This window comes from Saccoglossus kowalevskii, chromosome 4 (assembly GCF_978046115.1).
Source record: "Saccoglossus kowalevskii chromosome 4, keSacKowa6.1, whole genome shotgun sequence".
Taxonomy (NCBI): domain Eukaryota; kingdom Metazoa; phylum Hemichordata; class Enteropneusta; family Harrimaniidae; genus Saccoglossus; species Saccoglossus kowalevskii.
In genome coordinates this window covers 7,226,194-7,241,443 of record NC_140644.1, presented here as the reverse complement: position 1 = coordinate 7,241,443, position 15,250 = coordinate 7,226,194, and the positions used below count along the sequence as shown (strand labels likewise).

Below are 15,250 nucleotides of genomic sequence, written 5' to 3'. Positions count from 1 at the left end.
ACATACATACTAAAAAATTGTGACCTCTGGGCCGAACTTTGTGTAATGATAATGACTATTTTTTATCAGAACTGTGTATCAGAACAGACATACATGTATGCCAATTTTAAAGATACTAATTATTAACTGCATGTACAATGTAGTTACACACCCACACCCACACCCCAGCAAACCCCCACACCACGCCCCACACCCACCCACACGCTGAAATTGACCTTTTGTTCCTGAAATTGTCATGGCTTGTAGGTTACACATGTTCAACATAAGATTGCAATACCTAGATACTCTCCTTGCATTTAACTGTATACTGAACATACACAAAATGTACATAATGTGAGATGCATTAGGAACATGTTTGAAGGCTCTAGCTATTTCCCTTTTGTACAAGAAACATACATATATTCATAGTATAATCTGGAAAAAATGCATGTGTGATCTTGACCTTTGTTTCTGAAATATTATCATTTGGGTGACATTGAGAATGTGTGTGCCAAGTTTGAAGTTTCTACTCATTTTCCCCTTTGAGTTAATTATATTGTACAAACACATGCTGTGACCTTACTAAACCTGAATTATGTGTCCAGTTATCAAACGAACATACATATACCTGCATAGTGCTTTGTGATGGTGCATGTAATTAACTCACAATACAAAGAGTAAAAATGCAAGTTTATTTTTTAAGCACTTGTATATTATATCCCTTCCTCATATACATACATTAATTCTCTCCTCATATATTGAGGAGTATACTAAGTTTGGTGTAATAGGAAATATTACACTAAATAACATCATAAACCTTTAGAAAACCATTGTATTTCTATCTTTCATGTATGGACTACATTATTAAATTATCAAGTTGCTGCCATATTGTTTCCAACACCAAAACAACAACATTGCCAGCTGAGATGCTGGAAATCGTTATGTGATTGGAACAAGTTGGGTCAAATCAACAGCAAAAAGAGTAGGTAAAACTAATAGTATGGGACAGGGATATGTTGAATACAAATATTTTATGAATTGCTATATGACAATAGCAAAGTTATCCAAAAGTATACACTAGCAGAGTCACTGGTGTGTTTAGGGCTTGGCATAATGCTAGTCAATATGTACATTTAGCCAAATAGTGCACCCTTCTGAAAATGGTTTGATCTAACATGTTTTTATCACTTAACAATATTGAGACATGTTTTGCTAATTAGTCAGCAGCTCAGCTGGCAATGTTTTGGTGTTGGAAAAAATATAGAGATGACAATAAATATAAAAAAACAAACAAATATGTACATGTCCACACGTACAATAATACACTTGGTTTGTATTAGTATGGCTGCCTTTAGTCAGAATTTGTATGATCCAATTTTTTTATATTTAGACAATCATGATTGTATTTAAACAAAACAAAACTAGAAATTTAATGTTTTCTGATGAATAATTGTTGACAACTTAAGAATAATCTGTAATCCAAGTTGATATAAACTAATTTCAGATTAGCCATAACCAAAAAAAATATGTTATTTTACAATAAACCATCATTATATCATATCACATGAAATTACTGATATAGCTTCTAAAACGCATTTCTTCACAATAATGTTTGTGTAAAATGTTGCAAGTATTTATTTTATGCAACGTCTTTAATGATTTTGTTTGGCTGCAAGTTCTGATCAAAATAAAAATAAAATATGAGTTTTATTTGGTGAAAGGTAGCTTTCTCTGGATACATGTATATACAAATAGATATAGAGATGTATCTCCATGGAATATAATCTTAAAGAGCTGAAGTGTTACGCACATAAAATACTGTAATTTGGTATTCCAGCTCAGGGCAGTGATTAATAATCATGTGACAAAAAAAACAAGCAGCCTCTCGGCTGAGATAGCTCCGCTGTTAGCAATGCACATTTCAATTAAAGAACAGAAGATATCATTAGAAAATGAACAAGTCATTGTCAATGACACGTCCCCGTTCCGTTCATATTTGAGTGACATATACATTCAAAGCAGATCATGACCGAAATGCACCTGCATATGTACAACACATTGTGCTAAATCTGAACAAAATCCATCCATGCATGACTGAGATCCGGTTCTGGAATTGTGAAAATATGTGATTTTGATGCATTTTCGGCCTTAAAATGGCCATCATTCCGCTATTGTTAAGCAGATCATGAAACAAATGCACATATCTATTTGTGACATGATGTACCATGTGTGTGTGAAGTTTGAACTTGATCAATCCAGACATGTCTTGGATACGGATCCAGAACTGAATTCTTTAACAAAATGGCCGCCAGTCGGCCATTTCGAATTTGATCCGAAAAAAAAAAAGACGTGCATCAAGGTCCTATTATGTTTAATGTATGTACCAAATTTGAACAAAATCCATCCATGCATAACTGAGATACGGGTCCGGAATGGTGAAAATGTGCGATTTCAATGCATTTTCGGCCTTAAAGCGGCCCCCATTTGGCTATCGTTAATGAGATCATGAAACAAATGCACATACATATTTGTGACATGATGTACCTTGTGTGTGTGAAGTTTGAACTTGATCAATCCAGACATGTCTCGGATACGGATCCAGAACTGAATTCTTTAAAACAAAATGGCCGCCAGTCGGCTATTTCGAACTTGATCCGGAAAAAAAAATGACGTGCATCAAGGTCCTATTATGTTTAATGTATGTACCAAATTTGAATGAAATCCGTCCATGCATAACTGAGATCCGGGTCCGGAATGGTGAAAATGTGCGATTTCAATGCATTTTCGGCCTTAAAGCGACCGCCATTTGGCTATCGTTAATGAGATCATGAAACAAATGCACATACATATTTGTGACATGATGTACCTTGTGTGTGTGAAGTTTGAACTCGATCAATCCAAGCATGTCTCAGATACGGATCCAGAACTGAATTCTTTAAAACAAAATGGCCGCCAGTCGGCCATTTGGAACCCGATCCAAAAAAAAAAATGACGTGCATCAAGGTCCTATTATGTTTAATGTATGTACCAAATTTGAACAAAATCCGTCCATGCATAACTGAGATCCGGGTCCGGAATGGTGAAAATGTGCGATTTTGATGCATTTTCGGCCTTAAAATGGCCGCTATTCGGCTATCGTTAATGAGATCATGAAACAAATGCACATACATATTTGTGACATGATGTACCTTGTGTGTGTGAAGTTTGAACTTGATCAATCCAGACATGTCTCGGATACGGATCCAGAACTGAATTCTTTAAAACAAAATGGCCGCCAGTCGGCCATTTCGAACCCGATCCAAAAAAAAAAATGACGTGCATCAAGGTCCTATTATGTTTAATGTATGTACCAAATTTGAACAAAATCCGTCCATGCATAACTGAGATCCGGGTCCGGAATGGTGAAAATGTGCGATTTTGATGCATTTTCGGCCTTAAAATGGCCGCTATTCGGCTATCGTTAATCGGATCATGAAAAAAATGCATGTGCATATGTCCCATATAAGGTGTGATGTATGAGTGAAGTTTGAACTTAATCGGTCCATGCATGTTCAAGATACAGGTGATCACGGACGCACGGACGCACGGACGCACACAGGGCAAAACATAAGTCCCCGTTTTCGGACTGCGTCCGAACGGGGACTAATAATATGCATAGTATCAATGCAATGGGACTTGCTGTTTCAAAAATATCATTTTTCACCATAAATGATTGTGGTTTTTAACAAGAAGAAAATATCACTTTTTACCAAAAATGACAAAAATATTCACCAAAATTAGAGAACTAAAGATATCATTACAAAATGAACAAATCTGAGAGAGATCCACATGTAGTACCTATATATGTAATATCAAAGCAATTGGACTTGTGGTTTTTAACAAGAAGTTGAAAATATCACTTTTTACCAAAAATGACAAAAATATTCACCAAAATTAGAGAATTAAAGATACCATTGCAAAATGAACAAATCTGAGAGAGGTCCACACGTAGTACCTATATATGTAATATCAAAGCAATTGGACTTGCGGTTTTTAACAAGAAGTCGTAAATATCACTTTTTACCAAAAATGACAAAAGTATTCACCAAAATTAGAGAATTGAAGATATGATCATGAAATGAACAAATCTGAGAGAGGTCTACCCATAATACATATACACCAAGTATCAAAGCATTCAGGCTTGTAGTTTTCAAGAAAAAGTCGAAAAAGTAAAACATTGACACGGACGACGACGACGGACAATCACTCATATGATAAGCTCTGCTCGACAAAGTCGACAGCGGAGCTAAAAAGTGTATTTGAAAAATTAGTGAATGTTAGGCTATTGAAGTTGATTTGCATATTCATTATTGTGTTATTATATTTAATAAATACAGCTTAAACTGGAGAATGTGGCCTCTTATTCGTGAAATAAAACCTGTATATCAAAAATGAGGTTTAATATACAAGCACTGTAGTTAGAAGCAGTTCTATAATTACAGAACAGGTTACACTTGAGAGTTAGTCACACTATAGTACAAATCCCCTGATTGGTTCATTACAAGTAGAGTTAGTCACACTATAGTACAAATCCCCTGATTGGTTCATTACAAGTAGAGTTAGTCACACTATAGTACAAATCCCCTGATTGGTTCATTACAAGTAGAGTTAGTCACACTATAGTATCATTCCACTGATTGGTTCATTACAAGTGAGTGAATATACCATGTTGCACAGTGTATAGTATGTAATGCATTGAGATTTCTGGTACTTATAACTTTAAATAACTCTCATAAAATTTAATGGCACAGGTTGAATTTAATGACATAGAAACAAAAACTAGACACCAAGGAATTCACAGGAGCAAACATCCAACCATTTTCACTGCCGAGCTGGCAACTGTTGAAAATATGGTCAAAAACTCTCAGAAAACTGTATTTTGGGCTAGTTATTGAGACTCTCCTGAACAGTGTAACAAGAACACCCCTACATGTTTAAAAAAATTCAATTTGGTTATTCAGAATTGCCTCAAGTTGAGTTTGTGCTGTTTTCTCGACTTTAGCTTTTTTTTTGATCAACGTTCCACAGCAGCTTGCACACAGCCAATAGGAATACATAGTACAGAAATGCACATCCAAACAACATAAAACGATCTGTGATGATAGCTTCATCCACAAGAATAAATACCACAACTGTGTTATGTACAGGTTACATATATACATCAAGTAAAAGTGAACCATATATAATAGGCTAAGATTTCTTGTGTTATTTCAGTGTCAAAATATCTTAGATTTAGAGAAATATAAATATTTTGACAGTCTTATATTATAGTGTATCTATGCACATTCATTGAATGATCATATAAGCTGCAGACATACTTGTACTATCATGTTTCTATTCACCAAATGTTGTGCTACGAATATAGCATTGATACTAATACATAACTAATTTATACATGAAGTGTAGCCATTATGAGAAAAATTATGCAACTTTTTTTTATCAACATTTCCGATTTTTTGCAGAATTTTGATACGCAATTTCTTTAATATATACATATATATAAACAGTTCAGAAAAGTCATTTTTTCCTCTGCTGTCGTAATACAACTTCATTCCCTCTCCCCTTGCTGTTTTAATACAACAGTTTTTTCCTTCGCTGTCATAATACAACAGGTTTTTTCCAACAAAGTCTACTAACACTGCAGAGAAGAATACAAAATTTGTTTTCATACTAGGGTGAAAATACTACTGATTTTCCCTTCACTGATCTAATACAACAGCAGAAGTCTACTTCACTGCAGAGAAGAATACAACATTTTTTTTCATACTAGGGTGAAAAAAGCTAATGCTGTTATTTGGGCGTTCATGTTAAGTTTAATACTCCGTAGTTGTGGCCATAGAAATGGGCAGAGTACATGAAAGTAGATGAACTGTCAGAAACGAAGCTGTTGTCGCCATAGGAACAGTCAGAATCATGCAACTGCGTAAGTTTATGTAGGCCCTGCGATCAGAACATTATTAAGAAAGTGTAGCCCAGCAATATGGATTATATATTATTTGGTTTTCATAGCAGTACACCCTGCTGCACAGCACAGACAGCAACAACAGAATGCTAACATGATGTAAGTAGCATTGGTCAACCAGAAGGCAAATTTATAGAGCGGTTCATAGCAGTAATATGGAGAGGTGACATCCTCAAAGTTTGGTTGATATGATCTGTATATCCACACGTTACCTGAAAAAACAAAATGTACAGCATGAAGGGGATACTGAAACAGATATGCTTATACAGTAAAACTTGTCTCAGTGCCTTGGTGTTTTGTTTAGAAAGGTTTCACTGTAAGAACTCTAAAAACACCTCTGTAAAACGAACAATTTTCTCAGTCCATTTGGTGTTTGGTTTAGAAAGCTTTCACTGTAAAACCTCTGTAAACTGAATCAATCTGAAAACTGAACAATATTCTCTATATTTAATGGTGGAGAAGTTTTGCAGGTTTAATCAACTTATCAACAGAGGGCACTGTGCAGTGGTGAAATAAGTGAAAAATCTGCCCATTCTTTTACTGTTGGTGTGAATACTGACCAGAAACTTAATTTTTTCAGGCATAATACATTGAGTGATGTAAACATTAGTACAGTGCCCTCTATAACTCACCTGCTGTAAACAGTGTTCATATAGCGCCCTCTATATCTCACATGCGACTATAATTCCCCAGGAATAAACCCTTATTATACCATTTTCTGATACTGTTGAAATGACTATTATTCCAATAGTCCAACAGTGTTCTTACCTGCTATAAACCAGGCAAGGAGAAAGCAATTCAATAATGAATTGAAAGGATCGGATCTCACATTATCCTCTTGATCTCCGTCATCATCTTGATGTCGTTTAGCTCTCTGACCTAACGATACTAAATTCTTCAGTACGCCAAAGCAACCACCAACTATCAGATATATCGGTATATAAGGTTCTATTGTGCAGTCATGTAAATATAATGATCCTGAATAAAAACAAGAGAACAAAATAGTGAAAATAGCATGACAATTTAACTTTAAGTTGGAGCTCAATTGAGCACTATATTTTTCTGTACATTTTTCATTTTGATTCAAATGGACAAAAATGTTTAAATGACAAAAGTGGACTTTGGTGTATACAAACTCTAGTCATCATAAGAAGTTAAACAAGAGCAAATCCTTCTAGACAATAACAAATTTGCAACAAAATAAAACCTGACATTTTAGGAGCTCAAACTCGTTCAAAAATACAAATAAAAGATATGTTATGCAACCATATAAACCAGGGCAATTGAAGGCCAACCTGACTGCTTTGATTCCCTAATATGCTTTACTGCACAGTTTAAATGATACCCATTCTCCAAGCCTTGACTATTTACCATCATTGGTATCCAGAATCACGTTGATTTTTATATAAAAACATTTCCTCAAGCCAAATTTGATAACTAGCTATGGAAACGCTGACACACACAAGAAGTATGCCCACTCCTGGTTACAATGCCATGAAGGAGCAATAATTGTTCTTTCTGTGGAACGTTCAGCGTGAAAAATGTGTTAAAAAGTGATTAGTGGTGTATATTCAGTATAAACTTTGAGTTCATAATGATCTGTTCGTCTTTCTACTGTTTTGGGGTATCACTATACTGTAAAATACTTTATTTCAGCTGGAATTAATTTTCGCTGAAAAGACTTTTTGGGTGTTTTGAATGGAATTTATTTTTACTGATTTTTGATGAGTTGAATGTAAAATATAGGAAAAAAAAGGTATATTCGCTGGATTTTATTTCACTGAATCACTCCTTCAGCAAAAATTAATTACAAGCAAAAATAAAGTGTTTCACAGTATATAAATGTTCAACTGTTCATCATACGTTCATGCTGCTTGGCCCTTACTCTCATATAACAATACGCCACATCTTACATGTACAGGTTGATATTTTGGTTCAAAAATGAAGAATTTCAAGTCGAGCTGAAATGTGTACCTACAAGTGTCCATTTTCCAGTGTTGCCTTAAAACAGATACTGGGTCAGCCTGAAAAATCTAGGCAATGTCGAGTTACTAGAAACGTACATTTTAGCAGGTATTTTATGGGCTTATTAGAAACAATGTGCAATGACCATTTTAATACAAAAACTAGGTATATAAATGATACATTACGAGTGTCTGCGAGCACTCTCCTAGAAGACTATCTAATTGTGTCATTCCGACTGTCTGAGAATCAAACGGAATTAAAAAGTACATTAAATGGTAAATTATTGATAAAATCTTCAAAAAAACTTCAATATTCTCAGTCAACTTAACAGCAGGGATGAGTGAAGAAATCGATACATAATGTCAAAAAAACAACTCTTTGTAGCTTCAGATTTAAGATATGTAGATACTGAATCTAAGTCTTCAATTGAACATAATTTGTATAATGTAAGTTATGAATTCTTACTACTGTAAAATACTTTATTTTCGCTGAAATTAATTTTCGTTGAAAAGACTTTATTGGTGTTTTATATGGAATTTATTTTCACTGATTTTTGATGAGTTGAATGTAAAATATAGAAAAAAAGGTATATTTGCTGGATTTTATTTTCACTGAATCATTCCTTGAACGAAAATAGGGAAACTTATTTCCAAGCGAAAATAAAGTATTTTACAGTATTCTATCTCAACTACTGTGGAATTGCATGACAACTAAGTTTGAGCACCTTTGAGAACCATATGTTTTTGTACTTTTCTATTTTGATTCAATAAACATAATTTTCTAGAAAAATTATGAAAAAATGTACTTATAGTGACAAAAGTTGAATTTGGCGATCAGTCAAAAGGTTAAAGGTCACATAAATTTGAGAATTTACTTTCACTTAGTATTACTGTATTTGGCTACCCATTGCATTTTTTTTTATATTGGAACAATAAACTATGATTAAAGTGCTACTAATAATAGAACAAAAGCATTGTATGTTTTTTTTCTTTAAAAAGACATTGTGATAATATTCCCCCAAGCCCAGCATGGTGAACAAGAGATGTAATTTGGATAATTTTTCGTGGGTGGTAAAATATGGGTTCAATTTTAAGCCAAAAAAAAATCATCTTCTCTAAGGTAGTCCTTGAGTATAAGCCCAGAAGTGCGGAGAAGTATGGTACCTTATAAGACAAATATATAATCAATCAGACCAAAAACAAAAAAAATAGTGAAAAAAACATTACAGATTTATATCAAGAATAATAGTAAAAAACAATATAACAACCCGGTATATAGATTGTACCAGAATTTAATGGAAACGCGTCAGAGTTATCTAGAATATCTATCTACAAATTTGTAGTATCCAGATTCAGCAGCAACACATTTTTGTTCTACTCCTTATTTTTTTAGAAAGGCATTGTGAAAATTCCTCATAGATAATAACAGTAGTGAAGTTATGTCTGTACTGAACCAGATTTCAAAGTTTATTGTTGTTTTTGTTTTAATAAATGCAAATAATTCGTCATCTACGGTACATTTCTCTAAGGTGCAATGCATGAAAGGCGGTGAAACTGTTCCCAGAATTCTACATCTTACAAGAATCGTATAAAAAAGATTGCTTGTGGAGAAAATATCCCTAGGTATTGTGATAAAATTAAAGTTTTACTATTACATGACGACAGCACATACTAATTCTGCTGCAAATAACCAGCACTGAAACTAACTTCAGTCTTATTACCTATCACCTTTATAGAAAGCCTTTCCAAATAATATAAATTAAACAGATTTAATCAAGAAATCATTTCAAAAAAGCTCTCTGTCTTAACTGATGACAAATATAGTTATTAATAAATACTTACTTAGTATTTAATTTTATATTTTCTCACCAAGAGATTTATGCATTTTATTTTTATATTTACTACTTGCATATAGCTATAACTTAGATCACTGAAAATAATTTGGTCTGTATAATTTGCATACTGAACCAGATTAGTTAGTTCATAGTTCAAGATTTGATTTGAGTTCATGAACTCTGGTCATTACATTTGCCATGCCAGAATAGTTTTCAGTTTGCTACAACAATAGAGCAACAATTTTTTAACAATTACCAACATGTTATTTTTCTTCTATACCGTAGAATACTTTATTTTCGCTTGAAATTAATTTTCGCTGAAAGAATGATTCAGTGAAAATACCTCTATACCTTTTTCCTATATTTTACATTAAACTTGTTTATAATCAGTGAAAATAAAATTCCATACAAAACAGCCAAAAAGTCGTTTCAGTAAAAATTTATTCCAACTAAAATAAAGTATTTTACAGTACCGGTATATAAATTTATGACTGTAAATTATTAATTTTAAATTATATTATTATGACGTAGCTGAATTAGAAAAAAACATATAATACAAACAAAAACAATGCATAAATACTTTGTTGTAATAAAAAAAATTTTGAAATCATTTTCAATGTGGACTTCTCAGTTTTGGGCCAAATTTCACACTAAACCAAATATCTGCCATATATTCACTTTGAATGATATACTTACCCATCACGATCATGGCTATCGGTATCGCCATAACAACGCCAATGGCTATGGTACAACCCACTAGAAAATAGAACAGAAAAATTGATCATATAAAATCTTCAACAAGATTGACTGGTAATTACCAGACACACGCACTTCAAACTAAGGTCTACATGTGCTTGTGTTTAACAAGTTAATTATATTGTCATTATGACACAACCCTCTTCTTTTTTTCTACGAATTGCAGTTTTATGGTATATCCTCACTGAAAAGCAATAGCACTGTTTCTTAATGGAGCAGTGCAACATATGGCAAGCTCCAGAGGCTACCGGTAATTCTTGGTCCTTGTTATTCATACCGGTAATGTATCTACATGATATAACACTTAGTATTCCTGGTAAATCTTTAATGCATGCTTAATCAGTAAATTGTTTTAACTTACAGTCCGCTATTTATGAATTTGTATCATGGTCCTAGTGTTGGTGTATGGATCTGAATCCAACTATTAATATGCGTTAATCTTGAAGGGGTTAACGAATTGTGTACGGTTATCAAATTGTTGATGCAGCCTTGATGTGATTATGGATTCTAAACTGTCATTTAGTAATCAGATGTGATAACTCGCTTAGTTGGGCTCATTGACCGCAGTTTTTGCATAATCAATAATTTGTTCTCATCTATCTATTTGTGGCTTTAGTTTCTCCCATTGTGGAGTACAACACATTTATTTTTAATTCTATTGATGTAATGCTATCAAATCACATGAAATCAAAACAAGAAGACAATCTTAGTTACATTCATGTAATGCGTGGATTTCTTAAGAAGAGCGGTGTTTGGTGTGATTGCTATTATGTTGGTCTGTCTGTCTTAGTGCACTGTTGGCAAGTAAATACACCATACATGCAATCCGATTAAAATCTGATGTAGTGTACGGGCTTTAATTATTTTGGCTATAAACTTATTTTAATTTTATGTTTTATTACTTTTGTTATTAATGCCTTTTTATTTTATTATTTTACTTTGATTTTGATTTTGTGATTTTTTTTAAATTCCGCCCTACATACATCTGAGCCGATGCTGATGTAACGAGATTTCAACGAGACCCACTGTCGACGATTTTAGTCAACGAATCACAGACCTTCTTCTATAGCGCACATGATGACGTCACTGGGCAGAGTCAGGTGGCAAACACACTCAAATAAAATGGCGGATTATAGTGACGTTAGCGACCGAGAAGAACACGGCTTTTCGGTAAGTTTATCATTGTCAAATGCAACGAAAGTCATTTTTTTATGTTTATATTGTGGCTCGAATGGTTCGAGTTTAGATCGTTATTTTGCGTAGTTATTCTGGGAGTGACGATTTTGTTTCCACCGGTTCGACCGAACACGACGGGTGATGTTTTGTTGACGATCGGGTCAAAACCGTCTACGGTATTGAAGCCGTAGCTGTAAATAATCATCAAAATGTATCAACATTTTGTACATTATACAATAACTCTTTATTAAAGTAATTGAGCTGATTTGGACTGGAATAAAATATTTTTTATTTGGAACACATCGCAATTGATCAGGAAATATTTTTTTGCTCCAATTTTCTGCGTCGATGCCGTGGGCCGGTGACCGTTATACAATTTAAAATTTGCATTGTTTACTATAGCTGTTTACAGTGTTCTAATCATTACGATTTACTTATTTTTTTGCTTTCATTCTAGATAATTATGCTCAGTGATGTAAAATTGAAGCGATGACTGAATAAACGAACCTTGGCTGGCGAAGATGTATCAGGAAGTGTACACATTTGTTGGAAGTGAACAAAATATTCAATGTAATGACAAACATTGTAAAATGCTGTGGAATTTCTTTTGTAAATAAAAATATACTAGCAATTTTCTATTAATGGTTTATTCAAGTGGGCAAAATATAATGTACAGAAAGATTGCCTGTAGAGTATCGCTACACTGAAAAGTAAGCAACCGACAGCCTGTATAAAAGGGGGCCTGTGATTGGCTGTTACTTACGCAAGATTTGAACGGGACTTACGTAGGCGTCGGATCAGATGTATGTAGGGCGGAATTAAAAAAAATCAAAATCAAAGTAAAATAATAAAATAAAAAGGCATTAATAACAAAAGTAATAAAAAATAAAATTAAAATAAGTTTATAGCCAAAATAATTAAAGCTCGTACACTACATCAGATTTTAATCAGATTGACCATACATGGTACAATCCCTGATACTTATCAAATTTAGGATATATTATATTTTTGTTTATAATAATATACAATCATGTAGTTAGAACATAAACATGTCAGAGATATGGATCCAGAAGATGATGCTTAGATTATGGTGATTTGTTAACATTAAAATGATTGACATTCAGTCATCTTGTATCTGATCATCACATGTGTACTTGCCCATATTGAGAGATATTGCTCTGGAACAGCATTAATTTAAACAAAATGGCTACTTGTCTGCCATTTTGAATACATCTCTATATCTATGACGTGATGTATAATGAATACATAAACTTTGAATATAATCAGTCAAAGCATCTCAGATATGGCTGTAGAATCACATTTATTAAAACAAAATGGCGACCAGTTAGCCATTTTGAATCCGATCTGAAAAAACAAAATGACATACATCAAGGACCAATAATGTCTAATGCATTTACCCAAGTTTGAACAAGATCCATTTATAAACCACCAAGATTTGGTTCCTGAATGCCAGAAATGCTTGATTTTTGATGATTTTTACCCAAAACTAATCACATCTGTGTATTAGTCCAGAGCATCTATGTACTAAGTTTCATCAAAATCTAATGAATGGCTCTTTAGATATCAGTGGAACAGTCAAGGAACAGCTAAAAATTATCTAATTATCATGCAAATCAGGTAATTAATATGTATGGATTTCAACCAAAATCTAATCAAATCTGCGCATTAGCCCAGAGCATCTATACACCAAGTTTCATTAAAAAACAACATACGGTTCTTGAGATATCAGTGGTACGGACAACACACACACACACATACACATACAGACAGGGTAACTGCAAAAACTCCCATTGTGTGCTTCGCACACGGGAGTCAAAAAAGAAAAAAAAAATTTTTAAAATGTTTAGAAATTTCAGGAAGAGGCTCATGCAGATCTTTAGAATATCACATGACCTTATATGGAATACACCGACACATCTCTAGAATATCACATGACCTAATATGAACATGAAGTTCAGCAATTCAACTCAACACAAGATAAGACCACCTGCAACTTTATCAACCTGCACAGAAGTCCAGCAAAACACAAGACAAGACAACCTGTCACCTCATTGGCACTGCATGCAGAGACATACAACACAATACGAGACAAAGTGAGGTGCCATGCACCTAAACAACAGTGCATAGGAGTCCAGCAACAAAGTACAAGACAAGACAACCAGCCACCTAACCATACAACACTGCACAATAGCTTAATTAGATATGAACAGATCGTGCCATTACAGAAACTATCTAACCGGCAGCACTCTACTTAAATTGTAATTTAAATGCATGCTTTGACTCGCAACCCTAGGGGAGTATGCATGATCATAGAAATTGCCTTCATTTGCAGGAAATTTAGCTTTTTACATTTGGGCCAATTTATTTGCACTGTTTCTGTCTGATCCATTTATTTGCACTGTTTCTGTCTAATCCATTTATTAAATGCACTGCATCGTATGTATAAAAAGTAACAAACACTGAATATAGATGAGGAATGACTTGTAACCGTGTTTTATATGTACGAACTGTATAATTTCATATCAACTCTTGTCACTGTTAGATAGAGCTCTCTGGGGAAATCAGAGTGAAGTCAAATGACAGTGGACAATATCAATGACCTGATTTCAGCACACGCCATTGGGCATTCATTGCCTGATTTGAAGCGTACTTCCTCCGGTTCTCGGCACAGGAAACATCGCTGTTTAGAATTTACTCCATGGTAAATGTAACATGTAAGTTGGCACTTTGCGAGAGAATGGGACACTAACAAATGATGTAAATCAGCATTGCAGATGGTGTTGCCATGGCAACATCGCACAATTGTTTTTAGAATACGACTGAAAGGAGTTTAATTGTCAGTGACAGGTGCAAATGTTTTTTTTCTGTCAGCTTGCATTAATGGGTTGGGTTCCTCAATTTGTAAGGCTTTTTTTCGCAAGCAAAGTAACGCATTACCAACACAGACTCAACAAATTATTTATTTCAAAGTTATAGCTGCAAGGTTGAGTTTAATAGTGGAGTGATTTTCTCTCTCTAAAGAAGTGCATGATAGAATTATTATGAGAATAATCAATGAAGGCACATATATATATATATAGATACAGTGGCGGATCTAGGGGGGGGGGATTCTTGGGGTCCGGACCCCTCCATTGAAAAAATTATTCAATTTGTTTTTGTATAATATAAAAAAATCATTAACTTAGTCTGGCGATTTTAAAGTTTGGACCCACCCCCCCATAAAAAATTCCTGTATCCGTCCCCTGAAATAGCAGAGCAAATTACATGCGTGTACATGTATACTTTCCTATGCAACTTTACAGATTTCTCATATTTCAAAAGTGGTTTAAATGAATTGTCTAGATAGACGTTCAAGATAGAAATGATACACTAGATACAGCTTAGGACATAATGCAGACTTATTGACAGAAAAAAAAAAAATAGATTTTGCTTGACAGCTTGATTTAATCATCTGTAAAAACCCAATCTCTCAAAAGTAACACAGATGGCAATTAAAGTGTTTATCAATACAAACTTGG

At 33.8% G+C, this 15,250-nt stretch overlaps 1 protein-coding gene and 1 long non-coding RNA gene across 4 annotated transcripts in view; one reads left to right on the top strand and one right to left on the bottom strand.

The window, feature by feature from the left end:
* Positions 1–4,756: 4,756 nt before the first annotated feature.
* Positions 4,757–15,250, bottom strand: part of LOC102800690 (transmembrane protein 272-like) — an 88,916-nt gene continuing 78,422 nt past the window's right edge. For all 3 annotated transcript variants that reach the window (XM_006824820.3, XM_085497689.1, XM_085497690.1), the window contains exons 4-6: positions 10,476–10,535; positions 6,749–6,958; positions 4,757–6,192 (exon numbers count right to left, since the gene is read on the bottom strand). In XM_006824820.3, coding sequence (XP_006824883.1) covers positions 6,011–6,192; positions 6,749–6,958; positions 10,476–10,535 — 452 coding nt within the window. In that variant the 3' untranslated portion in view covers positions 4,757–6,010. The remainder of the gene's footprint in view (positions 6,193–6,748; positions 6,959–10,475; positions 10,536–15,250) is intronic.
* On the top strand, positions 11,651–12,347 carry LOC146746249 (uncharacterized). The gene is made up of 2 exons (XR_014929145.1): positions 11,651–11,705; positions 12,169–12,347. It is a non-coding gene; the product is annotated as an uncharacterized LOC146746249 (long non-coding RNA).